Source organism: Triturus cristatus, chromosome 8, assembly GCF_964204655.1.
Source record: "Triturus cristatus chromosome 8, aTriCri1.1, whole genome shotgun sequence".
NCBI classification, from domain to species: Eukaryota; Metazoa; Chordata; class Amphibia; order Caudata; family Salamandridae; genus Triturus; species Triturus cristatus.
Genome location: NC_140591.1, coordinates 1,533,339,925 through 1,533,356,879, shown reverse-complemented (window position 1 = coordinate 1,533,356,879; position 16,955 = coordinate 1,533,339,925). Strand labels below are relative to the sequence as shown.

The following is a 16,955-nucleotide window of genomic DNA, read 5'->3' as shown; positions in this document are numbered from 1 at the left end:
GTTAATGCCTCGTATACGGTCTATGAGAGAACTTTGAACCGGACAGGAACACCTGTTTTAAGGGATACCCATTGGTCAATCCCATTGACCAAGCACAAAAAGTGAATTGCCCACTTTATGTTGATATTATGAAGAATAAAAAGAAAACATTGTTTGGAAACATCACACTTAGCCTCCCTTGTTATTTCGAACCTGAAGAAGAATATATTGATATTGACAACATTGAACAAGGGTACATCAGAAAATAAAATACCGAAAATTCTGTATAGTAATATTGTTGGATAATTACGGCACTCCCTATTGTGTTTGTTTTTGCTTATTTGTATTCATATTTTTTTTTTAGTAGTTTGACCATTAAGGGGTGAATGCCCATTATTACTACTTAACCAGATTAGCATTTGTGTGGCCACGCATAGCCAGAACTTATTGCTTTGGGATTGCAGTCTCTTCTTATGAATATGATGAAAAATGGCTTCATTCTATTGTAACATATTCAGTTATGTAAATCATGCTCTAAATCAATTCACCTACTAATCTACTAATCAAAATGTTATCTGTTCTACTGCAGTTTTCCTTCTCTCTGTTAAATCCTTTGGGCTGCCCAATTTATAAAAGACTACTTTGGGAGATCTTTCAAAGTTATTAAAACGTTTCAAGCTGTCTTTCAAGCCAAGACTGGATCAGTAGCACTGAGATTTAACTTCAAGTATAACTTTAGATGCAGCTATGACAAAAAGTGATCACTGTCTGGCACATTATGTTTGGTGGAGCCATGAACAAGTATGCCCCATGAGTGGAAGTGAGGGATGCAAAAACCTACTAGGCCACACATCTCTTCCCAAAGAAGTGCAGACAGCTGTAGCTTTGTGTCTGTTGTAGATACAGCCCCCCAGTATCTTCCCAGAGTACCAGAACCTAAGGCATTAATGTATGCTCGCTGTAGGTATTAAGAATGTTTATTACGCCAGATAGCATTTGTGAGTGGAGAAGATTAGCAGTAGGGAGATGCTCTGAACAAAGTAGGATCATATTTCTTTTTTTACAATAATTTGGAAATTGCTGAAAAGTCTGAATTTCTGTACTTAGGCTTCAATGAGATGGCGTTCCTTCATCATTGACATTCAAGTACCTGAAATATCAGTTAAAAATGAGAAACATTCACAGATCAGTGTGTTGTCATGTGACTGGTTCTAGGGCAATCACTAACTAGGAAATTCCATGGAAAACAAGTTTGGCAAAGCCAATAAGAACGTTTTTGGGGGAGTGGGTGCATGGATGGCTTAGCTTAATGAGTGACTGGATAGAGAGAAGGGTGAACATCAGGGACATAGCTTAAATTTCTTCAGAAACAGCGGTGGTGCCGAGGCCCAGTGGCCTGAGTGGCCCTCTGAAACCTGATTATTGCTGTACTTTATCATTCAGATAACGGCCAGGGAGCCCGTTATATTCCTTGTACAAGGCCCCTCACTAACTAGCTATGCTGCTGATGAGTGTGTGAATAGATGTTTGAGTCATTACATACTTGGATGGATAAATGGATGTGTGGCTTAATATATAAGTAAATGAATGGGTGAATGAATGAATGATCAAGTGGTGAATGAGTGAGCATATGTTTGCGATAGTGGGTAGGGGCAGACTGGGATTGCAAGCAACACTATTTTTATTTAACTGTACATTAAGATCCAGTACTAGTGCTAGGTCACGAATGACAGACTCGGAGGTTTCTAAATCGCTGCATTCCACCAAGAATCTTCTGTTGCATTCCTGACTTTTCATCTAGTAAATCTTTGCATTATGGTGGATACATCAAACCTCAGATTCATCACCAGAATACTCCTCAGTAGCCAGATTGCATCGACACCCTTTTGTTTAGCACTGCTCCTGCATACTATGAGGTGGTATCAAGCAGCTCTGCGTTGACTCTGTAGCACCCCAGAAGGTGCGGAGCAAAGCGGCATATAAGCGCCGCCCAAGACACTGATATCCTTTCTTCCCACACCTTCCGATGCAAATCTGGAGCTCTGCCTCCAATTTGGTTGGGCTTATGATGACTTCTAACAAAGCAAATCCAATGTGTTAGGGACCCATGTCCCTGCTCAAAATGACAGGTTTCTAAGCATTCCACAACTGTAGAAAATTGATGTCTGTCTCTGACTTGCACATGGTGTGTCTCCGGCCATGATTTTAAATTGTGAGATAAATGTTCCCTCATGCACTCAAAGGCGAACTGTGACCACGGGATGAAGCTGTATGTCACAGAACACAAGAAGTCTTGGGCTTCGTGTAAGTCGTGTTTCTTCTCCAAGTTGCAGACTTGGGCCATTCCTGCAAGCGGTTAATATCATGCTCGAAGCCTCTGGTAAGTCCAAATTGAAGTCTAAGGTAAACAAGACAAGAAAGCGAAGTGGGACTTGACCCCTTTCCGCCACTGTGAATCCAAAGAGAAAGCATGAGGGCATAATGATGTGAGTTATTCGTCTTCAATGTCTCCTGCTCCCTCTGGCACCCCTTCAGGTCCAGTTGAACCACAGAGGCCTGTCAGGTACCGCTGGCAGATCCGTGCTCTGTGCCATCTTAGCCCTTTTAAATTCGCTTTAGGCCCTTTAGCGACACCTCTACAGACTTCTACTCTGGCTTCAAGACCTGTGTTTTTCTCTTTCACGTGTGCACTGGAAACTGTGTCTTCTGCTCTGGAAGAAGCCCCGGTTACGATACTGTTGTTGATTACCGGACCAACTTTTCCTCAATCATGACTTATGTGACGCTACGAGTTCACAAAAGCACAGCAGGTTGTCATGCACCTTGAGTCTGACCCGATGTCTCGACTAGCACGAATGAGCTAGCAGAGGGAACATTATCTCTTTGGCTCTCATTCAGAGCAGGTGGCTTTCTGGGAAGTAGATGATGATGGTGATAGGGATGGCTTTCTCCACCCTTTCTACACAGATGATGCTAGAGGCCAGTCTTGACACCTCTCCCGATGCAGTGTTTGACTCGCCACTTAGGCCGCCAATGGCAGAAAGTGCCTCATTTGCAGTGGTGTCCCAGAGGGCAGCTGAGGTTTTAGATTCACAGCTGCCTTCGGTTGAGAACAAAGAGACCATCCTGATGGAAATTTTGCAGTCTGGGCCAGCTACTTCTGAGCCTTTTTTACCCCCCCTTTAATTAGACTCTCACAAGGGTGAGAAGGGGATGTAAGTTAAATGGGACCCAGGTAAGGAGTTGAGCAAGGGCACTGAGCTGCAGGAAGTTCCCACTGTACCTGCGCTTCTGTCTCCTTTCACTGTATCACGGTAAGCAAGGCTGGCAGGGTGGGTTAGGGAGCATGGTCCAGTCAAGAGGAGGAGTAGTGGAGACATAGCAGGCAGAATGGAATATAGCAAAGGCGTGTGAAGAAGGCACAGAGCAGCAACAAGCGATGCATTATGTATTATGCTTTTTTCTGCATGCTGGTTGTGCCTGCCCATCACTATATGGCTGCATGGGGCACACCCAATATATTTACTCAAAGGCCCAGAATCACTGTGAACTTTCCTTTCTTTGCAGGCCCCCTGAAGCATCTGAAAAAACGCATTTCCTAGAATGCTGTGTAGGAATCCATACCATGGAGGTGGCTCATCAAGAAAAAATTCAAAACGCACAGAAGTGTTGTGGGGAGGTAAAGAATATGTATGTTGTTTTGGGAGAGAAAGTTCACTTTTCCCCAATGGGATCATTATTACCATTTATAAACATCAAATTGTTCCATGTATATACAGTGTCCCATTGCACATTTTTTTTTTCTTTATCGTTTTTAAATAGTGATAAAAAATAGCAACAACAACTCGGCATATTCATATATCAGAGCGCAGCAGTAATTTCATGTCATGAATCAGTGAGTACAGACACCAAAGATCAATCCAATCAAGTATATCGGTATTCACATTGTGGTTTAGATGTTTAGGCAGAAACCTGGAGACTAGAGTGCACTATCCCCACTGCTTTTCCAATGGACAGCCATCAACGGGCAAGCCACCAATGTCTCACGGCGCGTGGCTCATACTGTCATTGCACTTTTATAAAGAGATAACTGTTTCTACTTATTATATTTAGATAGAAAAATATTGATTTAAAGGTACAAATACACTTAACTAAGCAGCTGGCTTGAAACCGAACCCTTTGTAATACTTTGTAATTCTATGTCAGGACGCGGAGGCGAGGATTATTGCACACTTTCTTCATTTTACTAAACAGCAGCCATTTTTTAAACATGTATCAGCACTTAATTGCCCATAACTCGTAGAGAAAAGAAGAAGAAATGCATTGACCAATCAGAGGATATAGTGCCCATCTTGAGCCTCCGCCAGCCTACGCTCGTCCTCTTTCTTCGCTGCTGCAGCAGAGATGAGTATTGATTGCTTGTCATTATTCACTGTCTTAACTGTGTTTTATTTTGTGCGCATTGTGAACGCTGTGCGTTTTTATGCTGTCTGGCGGCTGCAGGAACGCTTCGTCACTCCTTCACGGCCCCTTTGGAATTTCTTCAGTGTTCTGCTATGCAGAGCCGTGGGGCGGACATGCAGAGGTACTTGGGCCCAGTGCTTTAAATGGAACTAAATAAGTGCAGGTACTCACCATATTAAGATGTGGATTAGGGGGTGGGGCTTGGGCGTGTGATGGGGGCGGGGCTATAGGGAGTGCTAAGGGACCCGGCCAGGGGCACACATTTAATTTGTTTGATATTTAATTGGTGTGCAAAACTAGTAACCCACATGCCTATGTACATAAAATACAAATCTGGGATCAGCATGTTGTGTTTTGCAGCAAGCACATGAACCCTCTGTGCTAACTTATGATGAGTCAAAACTGTTATCAGATAAAGCACAGGTCTTTTCGGCAAGTACTTTTGTTGGCGTTTGAAAAATTTAAATTGGGGTCCAGCTTAAAATGTCCCAATGGCGCCAACACCTCATTTGGCCTCCCAGCGAGGCCTCTGAGCCTTTGCACACTCCCACACCCACCATGGCCTGAATGCGATGGTCTGGCAGAGAGGTCAGCTGAAACAAATTACTTCTGCACTGGGCTAGCCCCTTAGTGCTGACGTGGGAACGGCCCAAAAAGTAGAGACACACCTGGCCTCTCAGGAAGGGCTCTGAATTGTACCTGCACTCCCCACCTACCACAAGATGAATGTGAAGCTCCTGCCTGGGAGGGAGCATAGGAAAAACACAACCTTTAGGCTGCCGAGCAGCCCTAGGGCCACAACACCTGGCCTGGCCTCCCTGTGTGGCTTCTCAGCCACCTCACACTCTCTTCTCCCCTGCCTGCCATGGCCTCAGTGAGAGGAGTGCATGGAAGAGGAGTACTGCAAAGACACTGCTTTAGTGTTTAGCTGTTCCACCTACCGAGCCCTGTGTCACACAGGGGCCGAGTTGTGAATGGCCTAATGACCAGAGGAACACCTGCCCCGCCCCAACCACATCTAATAAGGCACAGTGTGGCGGAATGGCATAAAAAAAATGTGGAATAGCACTGCTTGTGGGGTCTGGGCTAAGGTGAAGACGGCCCAAAACTACAGCCACAAACCTGGCCTCTCACTCGTCTCGGCTTCTCACCTCTAAGCACAGCGTTTTGTGCTGCGACCTGCCTTCACATTCCATTGTGGCCTAGTCAGTTGGTTATAGTGGGAGTTGGATATTGTGGGTGGTTGTCCTCCATGAAACCAGCCCACAGGTGACACTCAGGCAGGGCCCATGCGCTTTGCCGATCAATCCCTGGCTGCTGCCCACATTACTAACCTCGATTCCCATCGGCTGTGCTACAGTTTCACTATCAGCACCTTCCTCCTCAAGCTGACTTCAAACAAGTGCAGCCATACTCTGCTATGCCAGCAGGAAACCTTTCTTAGATTTCCACAGTGACAATATGCCTATTAGCAGGCCCTGCTCACACACCTACAGTGCTATTGACACCACAGAGCCTGCTTATCAAATATCACATTATGACTCGGGCCCTTCCCAAACGTCCTGTCAGCTCTAAATAAATGCATACGGGCCGCCCTGCAGTTAGCACACTGACGGCAGATTAGCACTCAATTATCAGAGTGCTTCACGAAAACGGACTGACAAGTCAGGTCTGTTGCGCTTCTTTTTGTACAAGCTAAATTTCACTGAGGCTGGCATGCTACCCCATGAGTACCGGTACTCTCTTTGGATACGGAGAAGTTCTGGTACTCAAGGGCAGAAAATGTAGAAGTGCCGGTACTTAGTACCGGTGAGTACCGGCCCATTTAAAGCACTCCTTGGGCCACTAGAGGGTGCGCGTCTTTGCCTCTCGTGTCTCCCGGCGCGGACACTTCTCTCCCTGCCCGTGTGGATTGGGAGGCACATTATCGGAAATTTCAGTCAAAGCCGAGTGTTTCTACGATCTACGATTGTGAACAGGGTGTGCCCCACAAGGCCTGGAGTCCTTAAGCCCCTGGGGTCTGTATTATTTCAATCAAACGGCAGTGCTACCACTGATTACTGGACACTGAACAAGGCTGTGATACTTGGCCAATTTAATACTGATGCTGCATTGGTGTCCTAGGAGACTCCTGCCTCTTTATTTACTTGATTGTAGCTTTGCTATCCATACACTTCTGGATATAAATTCTGTTTGTGGGGTACCTACCTCTAATTACCTGTGGCAATGCAAATGTATGAGGACTCATACACCGAGGAGGAGGAAGAGGTATCCTATTTCCCAGTGTCAGAAAAGTTCTGCGAGGCAGCACACACTACCATACACAAGGCGGTCTCAGACTCTGTAGTGCCTATGGAGCAGAAGCTTTTGGCTATGGCACAGCAGTGCCTTCAACCCCTGAGAACCCGCGCTGCCCCGGGGGTAGATCTGGATGCTTTTTCTACACTTAAAAAGTTCTTCTTAGGCCATTTCCTGCCTTTCCACACCCGAATCTGCCGAGGACCTACAGATGCCAGCCTGCTTTTGCTCTCCTGTTATCCCTGCCCGTGCCTCAGAAGGTGGATCCCCTGTAGGATCGGATGAAGAGTTCGAGCATGACCTGACCTGGAGGCCGCCTAACTCACTTTTTGGGACGGACCCGTCCACAGACGAACCTGGAGGTGCGGAGTCGGATATGCTGGACCCTGAGGCACTTGTACACCCCCACTCTGCCAAGTGGTCTCCGGCCGAGAAGGTAGCCACGTATGTGGCCGGGAGGCTACACAAACCCCTGGATCAATGTCGCAGCTACACCCGATATTGAACCTAGAATTTCCACGTTTCTGCCCAAATATCTGCGTGACCTGAAAAGGGCTTGTCTGCACCTGGCTGTCATGCCAGGATAAACTACTGGACTTGACTGGGCTATTAGCCAAAATCCTGGACATGGCAGAGAGGCATCATGGGGGCTCATCTCCGCTGAGGTACCCTCTCGCTGGGGCCAGTTATATTTTTGGGCAATACCAACTGCGCCATCTCTACTGAGAGGCGCAGAGCTCTCCTGATTAAGATAGACTCCAAGTTAGAGGACAAGTGGCGCAGGGCGGGCTCTTTGGTGAACATTTTATTAAAGAGCTCGGGAGGTTTGTTTCAACTTTCAATTTGCTGGACAAACCGCAATCGTCCATCGAGCCTATTTTTACACCCCGGCTTTTCTCAGGCGCCAGCCATGGCATGGAGTGCTCAGCCAGCAGCCTGCACCCCCTGGCCCCCGGTAGAGGTCAGCCCTCCAGAAGAGCAGAGTGGCAGGACCTCGCACTTTTCGGAGGCTTCTATCCCACCAAGGGGTACTCCTGCCACAGGGGATCCTGAGGAGACTTCCCCTGAGGTTGGCCCTCCACCAACACATACGATGAGTCTTTATCTGATTTCTCACAAGCGTTTGTGGGGTCCGTTGGCATGTTTCATGCATGGTTGGAACACTTCTTCTTCTTCTGATGCTTAGATTCTGCAGACAGTACAGGGTTTCCATATAGACTTCTATGGCTCTCCGTTCCAACCCTTCCCACCTCATCCTATCCACTTCTCGGAGGGGGAGGCGTCCCTTATTCAGGTGGAGGTTCAGCGACTTCCATCCACAGGAGCCATATCCCTGTTCACGCCCCATCCCATGGGCTTCCTAAGCAACTTATTCCCATAGAGAAGCGCGATGGAGAACAATACCTGGGGATTCATCTCTGGGAATTCAACTAATAGCTGCTTTTCCTACATTACAAGGTGGAGGGGGTTCATCTCTGACACCTCCTCAGGCCCAGGGATTGGCTGGTACATCTGGACCTAAAGAACGCATATCTGATGATACCGATATTCCCGACACATTATCTGTTTCTACAATTTCAATGGGTATCTCAGATCTTTGCGTTTAACTCCCTCCCCTTCGGCCTATCATCCGCTCTGTGATGTTTCACCAAGGTGCTCAAACCAATGGTCGATTATCTGAGGACAACACGCTCCTCATGGAGCAATGCCCACATACTCTGACTATGCACCTGTGGACGGCAATGAACTCCTTCAGTCTCTCGGTTTCATCATAAATTGCGAAAAGTCGGCCCTTGTTCCTTCCCAATCCCTGAACTTCCTGGGCTTTGTGATCAACTTGGTGGAAACCACACTGAGTTTTTCATCCAGAAAAATGGCCAAAATACGTCACGAAGTGCGCAGTATGTTGGCAAAACCCTCTACGTCTCTCCGGCAGATTGCCATGGTAGTCGACCTCATGTCATCCTCCATTCAGGCCATTTTCCTTGTCCCCGTCACTTCATGGCCCTGCAACACCTGAACCTTCAGGCATCGCACCTGTGCAACGGTCTCCCGTACTCTCAACATGTTCCCCTCTCATTTGAGGTCAAGGATGAGCTGCAGTGGTGGCTCATGCACATAAAGGCCTGGAATGGGTGCACGATTTTTGGTTTGCAGCGGATCTGGTGATAGAGTCTGACGCCACTGGCACTGCCTGGGGCTTGCGTTGTGGAGCAAACCCTACATATTAACTGCCTGAAACTGATGGCGGGCTCCTTCTCAGAGGAGTGTTGTACCAGAGAATGAGCCCAGTGCTCTGTGCTGTTGAAGATAGACAAAACAGCTGCAGTCCGCTATATCAAACATAAGGGGGAACACGTTCCAGAGCTCTGTTGGATATTGCAAAATGTTTCTGGGAATATTGCCTCAACTACCACATGTCGGTGGTGGTGGGACATCTAACGGGCTCCACCAACCGTGTAGTGGATTGGCAGTAACACCATCTCAAGAATACAAGCATGTGGAAAGTACATGCAGGAGTATTTCAAGCCCTTTCAATAGATAGGGGCCTTTCATTGTAGACCTTCTTGTGTCCCGTCTGTAACATTAACTTCCCCGGTACTCCAGTTGGAGATCAGATCCTGACATAATAGCGATGATGATGCATTTCTCCAAGATTGGTCCAAGAAGATGGGTTTTGCTTTTCCTCCTTTGCCATGATAATAAGACTCACAGCGCAAACGCACTGCCAACCATCAGACTTGTTAGTAGTGACCCCATTATGGAAGTCGCAAGTTTGGTTTCTGATAGAACTTTCTTGGGATTTTCCAGTCTGTACATCCATAGATCAGTGTCTCCCCAAAGATCCCTGTGGGAATCCCCACCCGCTGATGAGCAACAGGTCCCTCCTGCTTATGCCATGGACGATTACAGGTTATGATGGCAAGTCCCAGGGCTTTTGCACAGTGCTGTGGACCTCCTCTCCCGAGCCTGGGCGAAGGGTGCAATCAAACGCTACAGATCAGCTTGGTCTCGGTGGTGGATTTGGTGCAAGCAATGGGACTTGGATTCTGTGGGGAGAGATGTTGTCCGCATCTTAAAAGCTTTGACCTTTTTGACGGCAGAAGGGATGGCATATAGGTTGGTCAACACCTTTTGGTCTGCAATTTCCTCAGGTCATGCCCATGTGAAGGGCTGTCAAGTGGATGAACATTCGTTGTTGCAAAAACTTCTCAGGGGTATCAGATTGTCTCTCCCTCCAGAGTCGAGATATTAGGTCCTCTGGGATGTTAACAAGGCGTTGCACCTCTTCCTCTCCTGGCCACGTAACAAGTACCTTTCTTGGAAACTGTGGTCAGCAAAGTTGGCTGTGCTGCTATGTTAAGTATCTTGCTGCAGGGTCTCTGATGTCTGGGCCCTGAACATTTCCAGGAGGACATATACTTCCCAGGGGGTCTCCTTTCATGTGTCACGACACACGACGTGTAACTCTGGACTCATTTCATACCTGGCTTTCCCGGGCTCTCCAAAGTTGGGGGTAGTTTGCTGTGTCATGGCATGAGACCATGACTGAGGAACTTTGGCCCCATGGGTAACAACAGTTACTTACTGTCCTTTGCAAACCGAATAAGCAGTCTCCTCCCTGATCACTAAATGGTGGATTCGATGGGCCATGCAGGAATCAGGGATCTATAGTAAGGTGTTCAGAGCTCTTTCTACCAGAGGGACTATGGCGTCGAAAGCATTCGCCTGGAGGATGTCATAAATGTGGTGGACTAGTCTTCAGATTTAACCTTTTATGAAGTTCTATTTCACTCCAGTTCCCTCCATTGCGGCCCTGGTGGTAGACAAGCTTTAAACTAGCGTAATCCTCACCTCTGGGTTCTGATGTAGAATGAAAACTTTCCTAGCATTCGTAAAGGAATGTTTAAATTCCATGAAGGACACAAAGGCAAGGATTAGCCCTCCCTCGCTCTGAAGAATCATTGCCCGTCCGGGAATGCAGGTTTTGTCCATTTGGGTGTAAGTAATGTGTCTTTTGATTGGAGTACATGCATGATATGTAGTCAAGTTCTCAATGGAGACAATAGTCTATTGTGTTGAAATGCTCTTTATTATTGCTAATTTGTACTGGATGTTGGTTCGCCTATAGGAGCCTGATAATTGAATCTTGATCCATTGATTCTTGCAGGTTTGGAGTGAAATTTTCAATTGTTTGCCTTGGTTGTAGGAAGAAAGAGGACGAGCATAGGCAGATGGAGACTCAAAATGGACACTCTATACTCGGATTGGTCAATGCATGCCTTCTTCTTTTCCCTATGAGTTATGGTAAATTAAGTGTTGATAAATGTTTAAAAAAATGGCTGCTATTTAATAAAATTAAGAAAGTGTGACATAATCTTCGCCTCCGTGTCCTTAATAGAAATGAAACTTTCCTTTACGAATGCTAGGAAATTTGTCATTCTTCCCTCAGCATGGCAAAAATAGGGGCTATGTAGCCAGTAACTTAACAAGAGATGTTTGTTGCACTGTCACTTCAAGGCAGACAGTGTCCATATTGCCCACAGCTCACTGGAGTCACAGCCAGTAGATCTTTCTGTTCTGTGCAGCAAATATCTCTTAGCACGTTTTAGCATGTTCCTTTGGCTTTTGAATTTCTCTGCTGAAATTAACTTTTAAAAGTTGTTTCTCACTGTTCACTGAAAGCCTTATTCCACCTTCCCTCTCTTAAAACTTTTTTTGTGAAGGTAAAGCAGATGGTATAATTATTTTCTCTATTTTTTTTTATTGCTGACCTATAACACGATATAATAGCAAGGTGTCCATCCTTTAGTGTAAAAACGTACAGGACTTAGGAACTCTCTCACAATGTCATCTTCCTAATGGTCACTCTGGAAGAAAGACATAAGGCCATGCTATCCCTCTTCAGAAAGAGAGCTAATTGCCATCAGCCCCAAGGCTGGCCATGCTTGGAAAATCCAGACTAGAAATTATTATCTGTCTTTATCTGAAGTTCCATACCTAACAAGTGGGCACAAAGATACCAAGCCTCCAGCTCTAGGCTTTCGAGTACCTACAGGATACCTTTAGATCTAAGGCTCAGTTTCCATTACTGGTTGATGCTGAGAACTTCAACATTGAGACCTTTTGTAATCTCACTAGCAGTTTGCTCAGTGTCACCCTTATTATCAATGTGTATCCTTTTTGGCGTCAAGGGTTTCAGCGTTCAGGCATAGATTGAAGTTAAAGCTGTCAATATTGTGCCATACTCGATATCTAGAACTTCTCTGTTCAGAAACCAGTAGATTCCACAATCTCGAATCAGTTTGAATAGGCACAAAAACTTGCCTCGCTCTCTCTTGTCTGACTTCTCTCCACACTTCAGGCTAAAGAGTGCCTAATGGTAATCAGTAAATACTGCATATTCTATCAATGATAAATTCTTCTGGTAACATTTGATATTACTGTTTTTCTAGCTTCATATTTTTAACACCATATTTAGATGGAAAAGGCACACAAATAAACAAGCCTTTCACTACACAGGCCCGCGTTTCTTTCTATAATTGCACCCATTCAGAGCTCTGATAGGCTCAAAAAATCTTATCATTAATGTTCTCCGGTTTCATTAAATTTATGTTAGACCACCCTCTTCCTATGCCTTAACCCTCCCTCACCGAACTCGGTACAGTGTCTTCTGCCAGATTGTGGGTGTCTGTCTGATAACATCTCTTCTATGCAAGTCATTAATATCTCTCTCTTTCCCTTCAAGGGCTTATAGTAATTGCTCAAGAGCCATTTGCATGTAGCAGAGAATGAGAAATAACCTGTTGAGACAAAATATTACATATGAAAACCTAATACATAAAATAACATGACTTCCTTAAATGAAAAAGTTGCATTTGTCAGGCTTTTCCTCCATCCTTTCCAGTTACTGGTGATCCAGCTGGTTACCAGCAACAAGTACTCCCACACCATATACTCACCTGAGCCCATACATTCACACTAGCTAGTAAACACCGCTGGGGGTGTCAGTTTGTACTCTTTATCCAGATCCAGTTATTTGTTCTAAATACCCAACCTATTCACTGATCAGAGAGTATTAACTTGTCAATGGACCTATTAGTTAATCTAGTTGAGGATAATATGACAATAAATCTTGGTTTAGCTTTGTTTAATTACCTGAAAATAATCACAGACTCCGGAACGTTTAAAATGTTTATCTAAATTCATAAATGCGAGTCAAAGGCAAGTAGTACAGTACACAATCACAATTTCACGAAGGAAGTGCATTACAAAAATTATGTCATCTAAATATAGCATCACAATGACAGTATCTCAGAAAGGAGAGGATAGAGAGGGCAGTACAAGGTAAAACCACAGTCATATAGTTACCTAAAGGTGTGAAAACCAAACCCCTTGGCCAAGGAGTTGGGGGAAGGGTCCTAGGACAGATTGGCGACCAAAGCTTCAGGACAGGTTCAAGACAGGATTCAGGACAGGATAGATGAGCTCTCTAGCACCGACGCCTGCGTCGCTCCCCTCTCTGACACTCGATTCCTCCTCGAGATTCTTCCTCGATCTTCTTCTGCATATGATCAGCTACCCCACCTCACCACCTCTTCGGACAGCATTTTGGTCTGCAATCAAAAAACGAACTAACTAAACCTACATCTATCATACCTTTCTACAACCATGTTCCTCCCATTAATGTTTCAAAATAATGGGGCCACTAACTCTGATTGGACGGGGAAGGGGGTTGATCCTCACACCATATTAACTTTAGTGATATTTTCTTAAGACCATTGTTAAAGATCCCACCCCTTCATTCTTTATTCATTTTCTTTATTTCCCACCCGCATCCACACAGTTATCTTTAAAATTGTATACATTTAAGTAACTTCTTCGTCCGTTCCCAGTTCAAATTGATGTATTCTCAGGACATGTTCAATGTTTGTTCTTGGGTTACGCTCTCTCCCAGTGCGCCTGCGTGAGGTCAGCTGATGCAGCGGCTTCCCTTGCCCATTCAGGCCCAAAAAAACGAACATATTAATTTCAGAAATAAATGATTTCACTGTATACCACCTACTTCTACTCTAAAACCATTTACTTATAAATGGTCTCCCCGCATTAGCAGTTTAGAAACAACACACGTTAGTTTCAGCAGTGCAGAGGCTTAGCATGTGAGCATCAAAGCGGCCATTTTAATGCATACTGTGCAGAAGCTGAAATTTCCCTCCAAGCAAAGAAAGATGTCGCACCACGTAAACGTGGTTGACGCATATTAGAGTTCCCGCGCTTTAGCAGCCATCTTGGATAAGACTCGAGTTACTTGTTAGTTAGAAAACATATGCAAGCTTCTTCTGAATTAAAATGTACATGTTGTGCATTGTTATTTATCACATCACAAAGTTTAGTACAAGTTAGTAAATATTTGTGAGGGGATTGCTTCCGAGCAAGTCTCTTTACGAGTCCTTGCTCCATCAATCTCCTCTCTGATGGCGTTTCTGAGCCATCAAAACTACGTATAAAATCAGATGCCAACTTTAGCATATCTCAATTACTTTGTCATTTATGTCCTTTCCTTTCTTGTCCCTTTCTTTTAGCCCTTTCATCTTTTCATAAAAGTCGCTTTTTAATTCTTCTAATTCAATTTCTTCAAATTTTCTTTTCTTGCCCTCTCCATTCACTTCATACGATCTCTTCTTTCTACGACATTTGCACCATATCATTATTGTCAGTACTATTATTGTTATACCTACTAATGGTAATAATATTTGACCTACAATTCCTTTCCTTATATTAGTTAACCAAGTACCTATTGATATAATACTCTTTGTTAATCTTTCCCATACACTGTCAACTTCCAGTGGTTTTAGTTCTTTCTCAAGCTTAGTAATATTCTTTATATAACTTCCAAACTCCGTACTTTTGTCTGGAATATAAGTGCAGCAATGTTGCATTTTCAACATTTTACAGACTCCACCCTCTTTTGCTAATAGTATGTTAAGAGCAAGTCAATTTTGCTAAACCTTAGAACTAATCGCAACCATTTCTGTATTGATCATTAAAAATCCTCCAGCATTATCTGTTGATAAACGATCAACTACTGTAGATAATTGAAAGATTCTTCTTGAGTTCATAGTGACTCCCACTGAAGGTATTAGTGCACTAAATATATCACCTACAATTTCTGAAAAACTAGCTTGTTTACTACGTGTTAGTTCTCTACTATTTTCATTGCTTTCAGTGATTCTTTTAACGTGGTACACCTTTGGAAAAACGATTCCAAAGTAACAGCTCCCGTACCACCGTGCAGGGAGCCTAAAATAAGCATTATTCCCACACACAAGAAATTATGTTCACACTCACTGGAACCAATAAATACAATGTTATAGTGAGTCTTTAATCTATGGAGGCAGATCTTACCCGTCTTTACAAAATCTAGGGCCATCGCAGCATGAGTCTTGCCAGCTGTATAAATACCCTTCGTCTCAGCCCACAGTGGAATATGAGCCTTATGTTCAGGAGCCTTCTTTTGGAAGTTCTGTCTCCTTTCTTCTACTAAATTTAAAAACACTTTCTCTTCTTCATGTAACAAACATGTTAGATTGCTTCTATGTGCCTGTGTTATGTCTATTGATTTCATTGTTAAGAAAAATTCTCCCCTAAACTGTGCATCTTGACTACCAAGCACTGGATTCATATTCTTTTGAATAGGAACCTCTGAAAATATCACATCTATATTTGAATAATAATATTGAAGCTTCCCTGTTCTATAAAATAAACTGGTCAGTACACTACATGAAATGCCATATGTTAACGGTAAATGATGGTAAGTTATACCCTCACCTGTTGATGCAGGTAACTTCATACAAACATAACAATCACTAATCTCCATAGTGTCTACATATTGAAACACCAACTTAGTGAAAACATTTAAAGATGTATCATTCTATGTCAGGACCGGAGGCTTCGGATTATGCTATCACTTTCTATGCTTTATTTGCACAACAGCCATTTTAAAACTCAAACTTGGACCACCTTTCCCAAACACCCTCGGTGAAAGTGGTCAAACAAAACAAAGAAGGGACAACATATCCCCCAGTCCATAGTAACCAATCACAGTCCGGGACCCTCTCCTAGTCCCTCTTCAAAGCTCTGTTCATCCTCTTTCTTTGCTGCTCAGCAGCCGGAGATAAGTGTTTTCCGTTTCTCTGTTATTATTGCTTTGTGATAATACCGGCGATCGCGTGATTGACTTTGGCATCCCGTGCCCGTTATTATTGTTTATGGGCTGTTCTTACTTTCTCACGCGTGGTGTTGTGGCCCTCAGCGTCAGCGCGTTCCAGGGTTCACCTCGGCTTTGTGTGAAAGATTAGTTCGCTGGAGAGCACCCCAACACGCTTCCGCTGTCTCCCCGCTGAGGCATTGTTTTGTGTGGGAGTGTGGCACTGGGATGGAGCTTCGGCTCCTTGTTGGCAGGTAGAGCGGCCCGCGGGTCCGGTTTTCGGGCTTACACGGTCCCGCTGGCGTGACAGTCGGTGAGGCGCGGTCAAGGCCCCCGACTGCTAGGAGCGCTGCTGCATCTCTCTGACGCGACGGCTCCTCTCGCTGGCAGCACGTGGAATTTTCGATTGGCATTCTTTGCATTCCGCCGCCGTTGCCAGCCTGCCTCACGCTCCTGGAGACGAACGCCCTCTTTGAGGGTCTGTAGCGCTTCGCTCCCGCTTGCCCGACGCTCGTGTTCACGAGCAGTAGAGTCTCGGTTTGTTTGGACGCCCGCTGGATGTATTTGGTGCTTACAGCATGCAGGCATTTTCCAGGTGAATTGGGGCCTTGAAGGGACACGTCCCAGGGTGTTGGTGTGCCCTTCTCCCTCACGCCTATTGGGTCCCTCAGGTCTTTGACCATTGTTTGCATTTAATAAAGGGTTCTACCCTGTGAATCTCGCTGGTCCCCAGCATATTGACTTCAGACAGACTGTTTGGGGGTTCCCACTGGTTTCTTCTTGTTTTTCCCGTCAATCCAGTGGTTAGTTGGGTTGTTCAGCATGTCCCAACAGGGAGACAGTAACTGGGGAGAGGATCCCCTCAATCAGCTATCGTGGGATGATGATTTCTACGACGCGGTTGATTCGTATATCTACCGCGCCGTAGAAGAGGCCATGGGCCCTATGGAAGAGCGCCTTTGTCGACGTTTGGAGCAGTTCTGTGCTCAGTGGGCTCCTCCTACAC

At 45.0% G+C, this 16,955-nt stretch overlaps 1 protein-coding gene across 1 annotated transcript in view; it reads left to right on the top strand.

Moving 5' to 3' along the window:
- ATG16L2 (autophagy related 16 like 2) overlaps positions 1-16,955 on the top strand; it is a 694,312-nt gene that overhangs the window by 106,831 nt on the left and 570,526 nt on the right. The window contains exon 3 of the mRNA XM_085623378.1: positions 3,547-3,658. Within this exon, the coding sequence (XP_085479504.1) occupies positions 3,547-3,658 (112 nt within the window). The remainder of the gene's footprint in view (positions 1-3,546; positions 3,659-16,955) is intronic.